The sequence below is a fragment of the Amphiprion ocellaris genome, chromosome 7 (genome assembly GCF_022539595.1).
Source record: "Amphiprion ocellaris isolate individual 3 ecotype Okinawa chromosome 7, ASM2253959v1, whole genome shotgun sequence".
Lineage (NCBI taxonomy): Eukaryota > Metazoa > Chordata > Actinopteri > Pomacentridae > Amphiprion > Amphiprion ocellaris.
This window is the reverse complement of record NC_072772.1, coordinates 23,298,052-23,313,371: the sequence shown is the minus strand read 5'-3', so window position 1 is coordinate 23,313,371 and position 15,320 is coordinate 23,298,052. Positions and strand designations below refer to the sequence as shown.

Sequence of the window (15,320 nt, the reverse complement as noted above, 5' to 3'; positions counted from 1 at the left end):
TTTTTGAGATGATAGACCATACTAAAACATCCATCCTTCAATTATCTATACACCGCTTAATCCTCATTAGGGTCGCAGGTGGCTGGAGTGTATCACAGCTGATTTAGGGTTAAGGTCAGGGGACACCCTGGACAGGTCACCAGTCTATCACATGGCTACATATAGAGACAATCACACTCTCATTCACACCTACAAACAGTTTAGAATCACCAGTTAACCTCAGCATGTTTTTGGACTATGGGAGGAAGCCGGAGAAAACGGGGAAAACCCACGTATACACAGAGAGAACATGTAAACTTCATGCAGAAAGATCCCAGATCCAGGTGAACGGGGGAACTTCTGCAAGGCAACAGTGCTAACCACTGAGTGCAGCCCCAGCAGAGAGCATCAGTCATTGTTATAAATCTGACACATGTATCAATTATCAAGGCAGATTTTTAGAAGACAACTATTACAGGGGTTGATATGCATGCGAAGTCTGACATATTTTTAAAGGAGGACTTAATATACTGAACAAAGTAGCTATTTTAATGCCTTACTACTCATTTGAATTGACCAGCTTCTTATGGCTACTATACTATAAACATTACGGTATTTACATTAAGAGGACTTGGGATAACCCACTGTGGTGTGATTTTAGCGTATGACATTTTAGAACTCCTATGTGCTCGTGTTTTGGGTTTTAGAAACGATGAAGAAGCACCAGAGAGTCAGAGTTCAGTTCGTTGGAGCCATAGAAGCCAAACCTGGAGCTCCAGCCCTCACAGAGCGGACCGTCCGGGTGGACAGCAGCGTTTGGTTTCCCTGACAGCAGGAGGAGGAGCTTCTGCTTTACTCGCTCTGCCACATAGACACACAACACACAGCCGTCTGCGCTAACGGTGGTAGCGGTGTTAACAGGTAAAATCTGCACTTTCACGTCCTTCAACTGCAGCTAAATGTGAATTTAGCTGTACTATTTAAGGGACCTTAAACAAGACAGTGTGTTTTGTATAGTTAGGTTGTGTGAGCATGCTAGCGAAATGTAGCTAAATAGCTAAGTTAATTCAACTAGCTAACTAATTTTAGCAAGTAGCTAACGATAACAGTGTTAGGCTGGGCAATAGGCAGGGATTTACACCAGGGAAATGTACTCGAGAGTATGAAAGCCGTTTTATTTGACATTGTATCCACTTTTGAAGACTGTAGGTGTGGACATTAGTTAACAGTGCCTGTTACTGTATGATGTGTTGATATGAAGGACTGAAGTTACAGTTGGAGCTCCGCATTTAAGTAACGCCAACATCTTACCCTAAAATTGTAAAGAGTAAAGTTTCATGTAAAATGGTCGGGCAGTGCCAGTATGCCTGGTGCTTATGATCACTGAAGGTCACAATATGACTAAATGTTTATTTAGCAAGAACTAACAGGCCATATGTTAACACAAATATCTTCGGGCAACGCGGACATCCAGTCAGCAAAGCACACAGTGTCTCTGTTTGACAGCTTGATAGCAAACCACCAGTCAGCAGACTGTCAAGCTGTAAAGCCTGTTGATTTCAGTACAACTTATCTACCTGATGTTTGCAACTATATCCGTGAACTATAACGTGTAGAAAAGGTATCCATAGGCCAGTCAAAGCTATATTTTCTTTTCATTTTAAATTTGATCCCTCATTCTTGATGCTTTCACTGTGACAGGCCCTGTGGCCATGGCTAAAGACCCATTAGCCGAGGCAGGCTTTTATTTTGATGAACTCAACAAGCTGCGGGTCCTAGAGCCTGATGTCAGCCAGAAGACTTCTGAGCTAAAGGACGAGTGTAAAGACTTTGTGGACAGTAAGCATACAGTGAATTAACCTGCGCCTGCACCCCCCTTCCCAACACCAGCAGATCCTAATGGGTCTACTACTACTACTGTGTTGTTCTTTGCAGAAATTGGCCAGTTTCAGAAGATAGTGGGTGGTCTAATAGAGCTGGTGGATGAATTGGCAAAAGAAGCAGAGACAGAAAAGATGAAGGTAAGTTTGACATTGGCAGTGGCCAAAGAAATCCCCTTTCAGACATAAGATTCATAACATTGTTCCTTCATTAGTCTGTTACAGTGACAACATTCTGTCATTTAGACATAGGCCGCTTTTATGCGAATGTTCATCACAGCTCTATAGAGACTTAAGATTAGTAGTCATTTATAAAGTTACTGCTGTTGTTCCATATGTGTAAATGCAGTGGCTCTGTTTCTTTGCTGCTGTTTGATGCTGTGGGTGTTAAACAGACAAAGAGGAAAGACTCCTACAAACAATTTAAGGCAACAAACCAAGCTTCACCTCATGTATATGTTTTGTCAAAGCCTGCATTAAATGTGTTACTGGTAAGTTCCATGAATCTGACCTGGTAGAGACTCTGTCTTCATTGAGTTAAAGGTCACATAGGAAATCTCATTAACTATACATATTTTTGTGTCCACAGATTAAATATGGCTATTATGTTAAAAAATATATATATTTGATTAATTATCAAATATATATTTAATTCAATATATTCTAAAAATATATCGAACAAAATGGTGCTAAAATTTTCATTCCTTTAAAATATGTGTTTTTGCCTATGTGTCCAGACTTTAGGGACATCCTGTATATGTGAAAATGTAGTCCAGAGTGAATGAGAAAGGTGTTTTGTGATTTTTGGAAATCACTTCGCACATCTCAGTACGTCTCATGTGCTTGAATGCAACAGCATGAAGACTCATGTCGAGTTACATGATATTAGGTCTGACTTAGGGAGATCGCTGTTGCAACTTTAACAGAACAGTGAGCAAGGTGCTCATTCAGATATTAAGCCAAAACATTTAGATGTCAGCAAATGAATAGCAATGAGTGCATGTCTGTAAGGGACTGAAGTTACAGTGCTCATATGCCAAAGCTGTGTAACATCTGGGTGTGTTTGAGCTGCTGTTGAACCTGCTGTCAGGTGTATTTTGCTGTATGCGCTTCTGATGGGGATCATGAGAGTAAGACCATATTAGTGATTATTATGTGCTGTCCTCCTTCAGGCAATTGGAGCCAGAAACCTGCTGAAGTCGGTGGCAAAACAAAGAGAGGCGCAACAGCAGCAGCTACAAGCTCTCATAGCCGAGAAGAAGATGCAGCTCGAGAGGTAAACAGTGTGTGTGTGGGTGGACTTCAAACCCAACCCACACCAACCAAAATTGTGCTGGTTTGTGCCAGATAGGTCAAATAGGTTGTGTGTATCTAACAGAATGCATTTCCTTTCTCGTTAAATATTTGCAAACATTTTTTTAATCATTCTTAACCCAGTGTTTGTGGATAACATGTTTCTTTGCTGGTAGTCTCCTGTTTGTTAGTACAGGGTGTCCCTAAAATATGGACACATAGGAAATCTCATTAACTATCATTTTTTGCCTCCACAGATTAAATATGGCTTTGTTGAGAGAAGAAAGAGTTGAACTGGTTCTTCTCAGCGGACGTGAAGGATGGGAACATGGAAAGATAGCAGATGAATTTAATGCAAGTCATCCAAGGAGGATTCCACTTGGCTTTTCCACGTAGGTGGTTTAAAGAAACAGCCAGTGTCATGGACAAACCCTGTTCTGGACTACCAAATGTATCAGCCCAAAATATAGAACTGGTCATGTCTAAAATTCATGCTAGCCCCAAAAAATCACTTCCCTGACCCTAACCTTAACCCTGTCTTTTGATATGTCCATCCTTCACATCCACTGAGAAGTACCAGTTCAACTCTTTCTTCTAATTGCTTAATTCCTTATTACTAAAGGTAGGTTTTTGAGCAGTAAGTTAAAATGTAGCATGTCATGATGTTATTGCATGTGGAGTTACCAGGAGTCACACCAGTGTGTGCTGAGTGGTGGTGTCTACTACACAACTACAGGCATTTCTGTGGTCATTTCATGAGATCAGTTCAGTGGCGATCTGCTTCGTTGGATCTATTTGGTTGCAGTTTGTCTCATTATGTGTTCTTGTTTCAGATATCGCATCGAGTATGAAGCCCTGTCTAAAGTGGAGTCAGAGCAGAATGAGTTCATAGATCAGTTTATTCTACAGAAGTGAAGAGAACGCAACACAAACATGTTCAACGTTTCCAGAGTGCCTGTCCTGTTTTCTCTGGGTGATCAGAGAAATTCTCTGCTGCAACTCTTTCTGAAGCAATCCCAAAGCTCCGGTTTCATCGACACATCCTCCTCTTTTCACCTGTTTCTCAGACATGCCTGTGTGTGTGAAACAACAGCCAGCTGCCAACTTCCCACTGTGGTCAGCGGGTGTGAGGATTCAGCGCTGTAAGCTAGAACATAGTTGGAACTTTATGTTCTGTTCACACCAAATGTCTCAACATCTCAGACCAACATTCAAGAATATGGAGCTATTTATACAAACAAAAACTATTTATACTATTTATACTAAAAATACTCTGTATATCTAGTTTTATTACTTTTTTATCCATTGAAATAAACACTGCATGTGCATGCATTTGAAAAGAAGTTTTAGTTACAGGAAAAATGAGCAGATCAGGATGTTTCTTGTTATTATTCCATTCTGCTGGTACAACCAGTCTGTGGGCACAGCACATCAGAAACGTGCTCCTCTTTTTCAGATTGTTTTTTTTTTTTTTTTTGTCATCTATATTATTGGTTATACTTGAAAACTGTATATTGCACAAAAGTATGAGTTTTGCTGTCCAGATGTAGGAGAGGTGGGTGTGCCAGTTTAACATCATGCTATTGAGTATTGTTTTAATAAAGATGACTTGATATCCATGTAGTTTGGTGTTTTGTTTTTCTCACACACACACACAGGGAAAGAAACTTTAAGATGTGTGCATATATAATTTATAGCCCAAGTTGAGTTTTGTCATTTGAGTACTAAGCAGCTCACACATCACAAAAGCCTGGATCCTGCACTTCCCACAATGCAACACATCAGCAGCCTTTCTCTCCTCTACATAATGGCTTAACTTTGACGTGTAAAGTCCTGTATCTTTTTTCCTTTAAATTAGTTTGACAGGGACCATGTACAAAAGAACATTCAACACATGTAGTCCATGAGCCAAGTAGGTAAAATTGGGGTCATCGGTACCACTTTGGGGGGCAAATTCTCATATGCATTTTTGTTAAGGACAATATCCCTAGTAACTATTCCTGTATGATAGACATGCATAGGTGGCAGCTTTATGTGAGATATCCATGGGTTTTTAATAGGTACATCAGTACAATTTTCTAGCCTCTGATACGGTAAATGCAAGCATATACATTGATAACTACACTCATAAAAGACATTCAAAAGCATTGGAAACTATATGAGTTTATTACTGATATGTTGTGATACAGGGCTGCACAGTGATGTAGTGGTTAGCACTTTCGCCTCTTCTAAATTGCCCGTAGGTGTGAATGTGAGAGTGATTGTTTGTCTCTGTATGTAGCCCTGCGACAGACTGGCGACCTGTCTAGGGTGTCCCCTGCCTTCACCCGAGTCAGCTGGGATAGGCTCCAGCCCCCCCCCCCCCCCCCCATCCATCTATGGATGGATAGATGTTGTGATACAAAGAACTTAAAAGAATGTTTTTATCCACATATTTTAGCTTAGAAATTGAAATTAAAGCAGAGCGTTTAACACTAATTTTTGTCATCCTGGTAGATTGTAACACATCCATCACTTATGTAATACATCTTTAGTGTGAAATAGAGCAGGGGAAAATGTGTCCTTATAACCTTTTACATCCTTGCCACCCCTGTGGTTGGGCTTTGACCATTACATGGAAGTATTAAAGGTCACCATAAGGATTATCCATGTAAGACAGCCAATAAGACAACTTTCCATTGTGATTCCGCAGGTGATCAAGATACTCTTCAAAAGGGTCAAATGTGGATATGATGGATTGTTCAATGTTACTTGGAGTGTTTGTTGTCTCCCATTCTCACACAGCTCTTCCATAGACAATGAAATGTTGTCTAAATGGACTTTCTTGTTGCTGAATCCAAGAAAGAAAGCCTTTCCATATAAGGCGGAACAAAGCTTCATACAGTAGTTTGTGTAGTCGGATGGCTCTGTTGTAGTTGTGTCCTTCTATAGCACCAGCTACCGGTCCCTCTGCAATCACGCCTGCTTCAATACACAAGTCTTACAAACCTGCATCTTGGAATGTTTTGCCAATTACTCCTAGCAGCACACATTTGGTGTGGAAGGCTCCCATCTTCTGAATGATGTTCAGAAACCTCTCTTTGTGTTTTCAGAAAATGTCAGTGGCTTTTGCGTAGAAGGCTTGGTCAAAAACTACCACTATATGTGGCAGTTGCAGCATGTTCTTAATCTTCAGAGTTTGTGTGAGAACTGCTGATAAGTCAGTTGGAATTGTTGGAAGATATCCCAGAGTGTCTTGGATAACTTCTTCCTCATCTCTTGTCTGAATATTGAAGCTAGTCCATACACTTACAGTTTGTCTGGAGGAACAATGCACGCGAGCTAACAACCAGAGCAGGTTCTTTGCTCAAGCATCTCAGTATTTCCTCACATTCTAAGGCAACATGTGGCCTTGGGGCAGAGCCAGTGCGTTCTCCTGCATTGTAAACTAGAATAAACACCTCTTTTGGTTCAATAGTCATCTGCTTGTCTTTTTGGATGACATTTGTGGGTTTGGGCTCAGGTATTGAGCCATACACCTTTGGTTGCACAATTATACAATTTACCCTGTGTAATGTTCCAGCCCCAGATAGTGTCTCTTCGTTGTGATCAATGTTGTCCCATGTCACTGTTGTTGGAACATGAAGCTGGATGTTAGGTGGCAATGGAACACTTTTAGCTGAAGTGTTCAGTCCGTTTTTGCAAACACAAAGCAGTATCAATTTCTCTGACTGTCCTTGTACCAGGGTTAACCTTTAACCTTAACCCCATAACCATTGTCTTGTTGGAAAATCCAGTCATTGGAAGCAGGAAAGAGTTTTCCAGCTGATGGAAGAAGACTGTTTTCCAGAGTAGTCCTGTACATACCCTGGTTCATTGGCCCGTCACACAATTGCATTTGCCCTGTTCCACCCAGACTGAAACTACAGTCATGAAAAAATGATTAGACCACCCTTGTTTTCTTCAATGTCTTGTACATTTTAATGCCTGGTACCACTAAAGTTACATTTGTTTGGACAAATATAATGATAACAACAAAATAGCTGATAAGAGTTTAATTTCAGAGCTGCTCTACTGGGACACAGTCTGCGAAAACTTGCAACTTGCATAAAATACATTAAGCTGCCACTTTGAGAGGTCTATCATACCAAATTGATATATGCATGGGCAGCACAATAAAATGGTATAGGTGGCAATTTGCCCCCGAGTGGTACCGACCAACCTATCTGGCTCATGGACTAATGTAGAGATGTTCTGGACCAGATTCTAGTGTACTCACTAGTTTCCACTTGGAGTCCCTGGAACAGGCAAGAAAGAAACGATGGAAAAGAAATTTAGCACATTTTTAAGAAGGATCTCACATTTACAGTTAAAAAAGCCATTTCAAGGACTGTAAGTGCTGACAGGTTCGGTTTCTCCAGATCCATTTTTTAGTTTCTTTAGAAGTCTTTAAATCAGTTATTGTCTTTAGTTCAGTGGGAAGCGTATTCCATTCCGTTATTGCTTTGTAGGAGAAGGTCGATTGTTCAAAGGCAGTTTCATGCAGAGGGATACAACACTGCCACCTAGAAGAAGCCCTTGTTGTCCTGGTTAGCATTTCCAGAGGTGCAACGAATAAAAAACTTGAGAGGTGAGGGCACGTAACCATGAACAAGCTTGAAAACCAAACGTACATTGGCATACATGATCATGTTTTCAAAATTAACCATCCCATGCTTATCCCATATATGGCAGTGGTGATACTGTTGTGTCTTCTTATTCAGGATTTGAGAGGTTTCAAAGTTGTTCTGTTGGCTTGTGAACAGCATGAAATACAATATGTGAAATGTGTCATAATCGACACGAGGAAGAGTGATGTCTCCAATTAGGTCATTTGAAAGTTGCTGGTTTTAAATGGCACCTGTACTAAGTTCAACTCAGTTACTGTATATTTATTAAGCACCAACTTACAAAATATATCCTCTCACAGAACTTCACATTGTGAGGTAAAGCCTTAAACAAAGAACAGAGAACCCAACTATCCAAAGTTGCCTTTGGATTCCCTTTGAGCAAGTAGTCAGTGATGGTGAGAAGGAGCTAAAAAAGAAAAAAAAAAAAACACCCTTTAATGGGGAGGGGATAAAAAAAACCTCCAATAGAACCAGGCTCAGGGAAGGCAGACATCTGCCTTGACCAGTGGGGGTGAGAGTGGGGATGAGGGGGGAGGGGATAGCAGCTGGAGAACAGACAAACAATACAAAGTTAAGGTTATATTATGACCCCTTTGTAGAGGACTCTAGCTCCAGACTCTTCAAGGATCTGAGTATCTGTTCATGTTGTAGAGTATAGCTTCTGCTCACAGCAAAGAGACAAATACGTTTCAAAATCAATTTAATGAAAAAAGAAAGAACCGTATTTACACACAGGTGTTCCTCTCATTACATTCTCAAAACAATAAGAACAAATAACACTATGAGCACTATGAACACACACACAGCACATCAGCAGTTACGGCCTCCATCAGGTGCAGCTCTGCTAAATACACCACCTGCAGACATCTAACCGCCTTATGAAACTCACTTCTTCGTGATGTACTGTAAATCATAATTAAAAATTAGTCAATATTTATGTGTGTAAAAAATAAAATATGGAAAAAAAATCCTTCCGTCATACTTACTTTATTAAGAATCCAGTCTGCATCTGTAATAGCTCTTTGGATGATCATCTGAATCCTCTCTGGGTCGTCTTCATCCGAGTGGCTGTTGTAACCCTGGAAACAGAAAAGCAAAGGATCAGGAGAATAGAGTATTCACGTTTTTAATGCTTCTGGCAGAAAGTGCTTCATCTTGGCAGACCAAGGAAACCACTATTAACAGGTCAGATGATGACACAAATACAGGGTTTTTGCTGTTCAGAACGGGCCTTTAGTGGGGTGACAACAGTAAGAGCAATAAGTCTGTTATTTTATTTGACAGAAATCTAGGCATTTTCCTGGTATTTCTGACTATTTGATAAACAAAACTGTAATGCTTGGATAAATGAAAACCAACTAGCAAAACTTGTTCAAAAGTTGCATTGCTATTTTTATTCTCATCACTCTGATGATTTTCTTCTGGTCCCAACTAAAACCTCTGGTAGGTGCCAAAAATGCCTCTACACAGGAAAAATACTGAAATGACATGAATCTTAGTCCTTGGTAGTTATTAAGATCACAATTATGTCAGCAATAACTAGATGCAAAACTATGCAATCAGAGTATAACATGGAGACTAGATCAAAGGAGATCAAAGAAATGGCATGAAAAATAATGAGGAAGTGAATTATGAGGTGATACAGGAGGATACAGCTGGTAGAGACAAGGGAACCAATGGCAGAAATGTAGGATGGGCATGAACCAGTTGCAATTTCATTCTTTGGCTGCCTATAGAGCCAGTCAGGTCTTTCTTTCTCTTGATTCCCACAGGAATAAAACCAGCCATCCATTCAGAATTCCAGTTAGGAAAATCAGGATATCATGCTTAGAAGATGGGGATGCTATTCCAAACACTGGGGGGTTGGAACGGATCAGCTTACACTGTGGAAAAAGACAACTTGTGGAGCGCAAAGGGATATATTCTGTATATTTTTATGTTCACAAAGGAGGACATTTCCTGTTCTTCAACTCTACTGTTGTCACGGAGGAATAAAGGAATATAGTCTGTCTTTAAAAACACAGTCACCACGCACCACTGTCAGCCAGTCACACAACTGAATATCAGATCAACGTGAAGAAAAAACGTAGGTGTTCCCTCAGTCAAGACTGCAGGGTCAGAGCTCCCCCTACTGATAGTTTCACAGAACTGCAACAACCGTTTTCCTTTTCCTTCTCATTTGCTCATCACAGTGAGATATAAAGGTCAAGTCAGTGCAGAGCTGAGATGATGAGGAGTTGATTGTCAGAAAAGCAATGGTTGCCGTGGAATTAATTTCTTCTCTGCCTTCAGCACCTCCAAAGTGAAGATTTGCTGTTTTTTTTCCATTATACAGGGTGTCCCTAAAGTCTGGACACATAGGAAATCTCATTAACTACATTCTTTTTGCCTCCACAGATAAAATATGGGTTTGTCAAAAGAAGAAAGAGTTGAACTGGTCCTTTACAGTGGACATGAGGAAAGATAGAATTAGGGTTAGGGAAGTGATTTTTTTGGGGCTAGCATGAATTTTAGCCATGACCAGTTCTTTAGTTTGGACTGATACATTTGATCGTCCAGAACAGGGTTAGTCCATAACAGTGGCCATTTCTTTAAACTTTTTAACCACTTTCACCACCATGGAAAAGCCAAGTGGAATCCTCCTTGGATGATGTGCATTAAATCTATCCGCTGTGCTGTCTCTCCATATGTCTATCCTTCAAGTCCACTGTAAAGGACCAGTTCAACTCTTTCTTCTTTCAACAAAGACATATGTAATCTGTGGAGGCAAACAGAAAACAGTTAATAAGATTTCCTCTGTGTCCAGATTTTAGAGACACCCTGTATATTCTTTGTAAATTCAATATCTGTCAGATGATTAGTTTTGTGCAGTCAGCAGTGCACAAAACTAGTCATCTGATGAAGTCAGTGTTGGCTCCACAATGGGCATTTTCCACTATTTTCAAATATTTCAGGTAAGAAACCAAAGGATGGATCAAACAATTAGGAAAATAATCACAAATAGAATTACCAGTGGTATTAATCTTTATTTGCATCTCTAATTCTGATTTGAAGGTTTAGAAATGATTTGCTTTTAGGCAAATTCTAGATAATGCAAACCAGAAGATCACTTGAAAAACATTCTGCTCCTCATTTCTCCTTGTAAATGATGACCTCACCTGTCTGATGGCGTGTCGGTAGTGCTGCTGCATTGCTGCAGAGGGTAACTGCCTGCAGCATCTGAGCAGGTACCTATACAGCTGCACTGGTGTCTGAATCAACTCAGCTGACATTCCTCTCTCCCTTGGTTAAACTGCTGTTGGTAAAAACATAAATGAATTGTGAGTTCAGATCAGCAACATAACTGTTTGGTAAAGTAAAAAAGTACATGTCAAGGTTAATCAAGTGCCAGCATTCCAACTTAGCCAAGAGGCAGGGAGGGATCAGTTACATACAATATTATACGATGCTCCCAAGGCATTATGTGGCTGTGAGGCAAGTAGTGATTTCTTTCTGACCTCAATATCAAGGCCAATAAGCTTGTGAGGAAAGGCTTTGCATGCATGTCAAGCATGAAATCTTTAATTTCCACGTGAATAAATGCTAGTGTATTTCACCATTGTAAGCCTCCTCCTCAGGATTTCACCTGAAACAACAACCTGGATCCTGACTGACATTTAAGTTTCCATGTTGTGCTTCCTCTCAGCAAATAAATAAAAGTCTCACATGTCATCAGAATTTCTCTTTATATTTTAGCTCTAAATACCACAAAGATGGTGTGAGGGAAATTTTGTGTTTCATAATTTATTCATGCATTTGCTTACTTTATTATTTGCCCATGTAATCATTTACTCAGTAATGCCTTCATAATCTTTTACTCATGTAATCTGTTTATTATTATTTGTATAGGAAACCAAATGTTGCTGAGTTGTTGGACATGCAGGGATTTTTCCCCAGCTACTCAGGTGGAGGTGTCTTGATGATGTACACACACAAATCCAGTCTTTATTTCACTGATGTGTGCATTAATCCTAACCTGCACATAAGCAACTAAAACCCACACAGTCGTAAGAACTCATGTCTGGAATAGACACCATTGTTTGCTGGGTGACGAACACCCCAGACCTGACCTCATGACCACAGAGAGACTGACACACAACCCAGACATGACCTGGGAAACTATTAAGTATACAAAGCTAGTAATCTTCTGAGAATCAAGAAGTAGGCAAGGATAATGCAACTGGTTAAATCAGAAATGTATAAAGATGTTTGTTGACAGAGTGGAGGCACTCTGACACACTGCTCGGTGACTGACTGGTGTCACTAACACACGTAATAAATACATAAATAAATACATAAATAAATAACTAAAACTCAGAAAGGACACTGTTCCGCTTGAGAGCATTTGTTCAGCTTTGAAAATGTCCTCAGTAGACAGTTAATTTCACCATTACTCTGTGAGCCCTGCTTTCATTCTGGTTTTGAACAGACTGTTTCAGTGTAGATTTACATACAGCTGAACTCAGCAGATCAAACAGTTGACGTCAGCCAAAGCAGACATGAAGGAGTGTGTGAGACCAGGGCTTTCTGTCACTTCTGACTTTGTCAATTCTCAGCACAGCTGTTTTACCTCATGTGTATGAGAATTTTGCCAGATGATGTTGCGATTATAAAATCTATATTTTAGCTGCAGACAAGCAGCTTGAAAATTGAAAAAGACTGCTGATTAATATGTTGTCTAACTGGGCTGATTTTCATACAAGTTCCGTTGTCTCAACAGAAACAAAAAAATATGTAAATGAGAACATCTTAATTGTGAATTCAGCTGTGTTAAATGCAGTATGTGTGAGCACAGAGACAAGGAGAGAAGCCAGCAGGTTGGACTGAAGCTAACTGGTGACATAAAAACACACTAATCCTCCCAGTCCTAGTTTATTGGTTTCAGAAGGGTTTGAAAGTTTCCAACATCTCTGAGTGCCCCTCAGTGTTCAGGTTTCCACTGAGCTCTGACCTGTAGGCATACAATCAAAGCTAATGTAACTTTAGTCATACTAGCTGTGCAACAAAGGATTCTCCTATTGTTGTGGGGACACTGCCATCAAAAATGAAAGCAATCCACTAGGGCTTCAGTTCCTCTAATGCTGAGAGTTCATGAAGACTAGTGTTCAGCTAACGGCAGAACATTCGATGAGCTTTACTGGTTTCTGAGACATTTTAGGAGACAGTTCCAGAAAGTAAGTAATCCTGGTGTACTGTGAGGCAGCTGCATATTTTGATGGCTCACCCAAAAGCTGCTGGCAGCGAGGAGCTAATGTTTAGATAGGTAAACTGTTGGTTTGTTAGCTGCTACATTATCGTTCAAAAGTTTGGGGTCATCCAGGCAATTTCATGTTTTTCATGAAAACTCACACTTTTATTCATGTGCTAACATAATTGCATAAGGGTTTTCTAATCGTCAGTTAGCCTTTCAACACCATGAGCTAACACAATCTAGCATTAGAACACAGAAGTGATGGTTGTTGGAAATATTCCTCTGTACCCCTATATAGATATTCCATTAAAAATCAGCCGTTTACAGATAGAATTGGCATTTACTACATTAGCAATGTCTATACTGTCTACACTAATGTCTACACTACATTAATAATGCCTAGACTGGTGCCATCAGAGAAGTCCTGTGGTACGATACTGAATTCACTTGCATGTCATTTTATCTGGGGGATATGGACCCAAGTTTACCTAAAGGTGACCTCCTAAAAATCTTTATGGCTATAAGGAGGCGATGGCTCTGTGGGGAACCTCCTACTATCAACCAATAATCACAAACATCCAGCGTATGGAACACATGACTTTCAGTTTAAGACTCCAAAAGGACAAATCTGATGCTCTCTGGGAAAAATGGGACATGTACCTCACAACAAGAGATGATAACTCACTTTATTTCTGATTTATGGTCTATAAAAACAATATCATAATCAGATAGACTCCAGTGCTGGGCTCCAATCCTCTCAACCGTTGCTGTTCTCAATACTGTTATACACTTAATGTATGTATTTGTATCTTGTTTAGCTACTGTCTGTACAAAAATGTTCTTTGAAAAAAATGGAAAAAAAAGTTTTAAAAATAACAATGTCTAGACTGTATTTCTGATTCATTTAATGTTATCTTCATTGAATAAATGATTTTCTTTCAAAAATAAAGACATTTCTAATTGATCCCAAACGTTTGAACGGTAGTGTACGTATTAGCTGAGTAAAATTTGTACTAGCTTGTAAAGGAGGAAAGCTATCTAGTTGTGACAAAAGTGAAACTCAGAATGTCAATGTCACAGCATACTTGATTTGTTAGACAGGCTTCACAGTCCTACAAATACCGTACTAAACACAGTAACAGTCCTGTGTATCTGGTCTGACTTACTGTTACACCATGTAGTGGGGGTGAAGCGCTGCATCCAGTGGTTTCAGATGTGGTCTACATACGATAACAGTACAGAATGCCCAATAACACAGAGACATGTCTAAAATGTGTCGCTGTGTTGACAGGTTGCATCATGTCCTGCACTGTTAGCTCCAGCTGCTCTCACTGCTAACCGGATGTAGCCACTAAGCTGGTGAAATGTAGCTGAGTAATACTCGAGCTGCTACAACACGGTGTCTAAGTTATCCAGGAGAAACTTACCGTCGCTGTCAGCTCCTCAGCATCTCATTTACTCATTATGAAAGTCCACTGGAGTTCCTCTCAACCTTACCCGGATGGACTCGATACTTTGTCTTCTTCTACGATTAGCAGCCTTGTTGAAGTGATGGTGCTGCCCCCTGCTGTCTGCTCGGTCAAGCTACAACACACATTCAGTCTTTAACCCAGGGGTGGTCAAACTCAGCTTAGTTCAGGGACCACATTCAACCCAATTTGATCTCACGTGTGCCAGACCAGTAAAATCATAACATAGTAACCGATAAATAACGACAACTCAAAATTTTTTCCTTTGTTTTTGTGCAAGAAAAGCTCATTCTGAAAATGTTCCCATTTAAGGAATTATCTTTTTACAAAAAATTATGAACAACCTGAAATTTCTTTTAAAAAATAAGTTCAATTTCAGCAGTATTATGCCTAAGTTTATCATTTACATATTACAACTTCCAGATCACAGTGTTTCTACAAATGAACAAATCATTTAATCACAGGTGTCTGGAACTGAACAATGTAGTATTTTACTTTATGATCAAAACGACAAAAGTCAGACAAAAAAAAAACAAAAAAAAAACAAAAAAAAAACCAAACAAACAAAAAAAAACAAGACAAAGTATTACAAAAATCAGATGCAAAATGACAAAAACGACACACAAAATTACAAAAATGAGACAAACACGAAACAGAACAAAAAAGACAAAAAAATTTAGACAAAAAAAAATGGACAAACGACAATAACAAAACAAACTCAAATGACACGAGCAAGACCAACAATGACAAAAGAGGAAACAAAACAGCAAAAAAGTAGACAAAAAACACAAGCGAGACAAAAAGGAAACACAAAACGACA

General features: G+C 39.6%; 2 protein-coding genes across 5 annotated transcripts; one reads left to right on the top strand and one right to left on the bottom strand.

Moving 5' to 3' along the window:
* The first annotated feature begins 760 nt into the window (after nucleotides 1–760).
* ift20 (intraflagellar transport 20 homolog (Chlamydomonas)) lies at nucleotides 761–4,775 on the top strand. The gene is made up of 5 exons (XM_023289335.3): nucleotides 761–900; nucleotides 1,681–1,818; nucleotides 1,915–2,000; nucleotides 3,032–3,135; nucleotides 3,986–4,775. Exons 2-5 carry the CDS (start codon nucleotides 1,692–1,694, stop codon nucleotides 4,065–4,067), a joined length of 399 nt encoding a protein of 132 aa, XP_023145103.1. The 5' UTR covers nucleotides 761–900; nucleotides 1,681–1,691; the 3' UTR covers nucleotides 4,068–4,775.
* Nucleotides 4,776–7,171: 2,396 nt separating this feature from the next.
* On the bottom strand, nucleotides 7,172–14,618 carry lyrm9 (LYR motif containing 9). Of its 4 annotated transcripts, none has more exons than XM_035956846.2 (4): nucleotides 14,459–14,618; nucleotides 10,960–11,096; nucleotides 8,788–8,880; nucleotides 7,172–7,429 (listed from the first exon to the last, which is right to left on the bottom strand). In XM_035956846.2, exons 2-4 carry the CDS (start codon nucleotides 11,071–11,073, stop codon nucleotides 7,370–7,372), a joined length of 267 nt encoding a protein of 88 aa, XP_035812739.1. In that variant the 5' UTR covers nucleotides 11,074–11,096; nucleotides 14,459–14,618; the 3' UTR covers nucleotides 7,172–7,369. The 4 variants fall into 4 exon arrangements, with proteins under 4 accessions (XP_035812739.1, XP_035812741.1, XP_035812740.1 ...); XM_035956848.2 differs by having other exon boundaries at nucleotides 10,960–11,093; nucleotides 14,459–14,565; XM_035956847.2 differs by lacking the exon at nucleotides 14,459–14,618 and adding an exon at nucleotides 14,198–14,353.
* Between the last annotated feature and the right edge of the window lie 702 nt (nucleotides 14,619–15,320).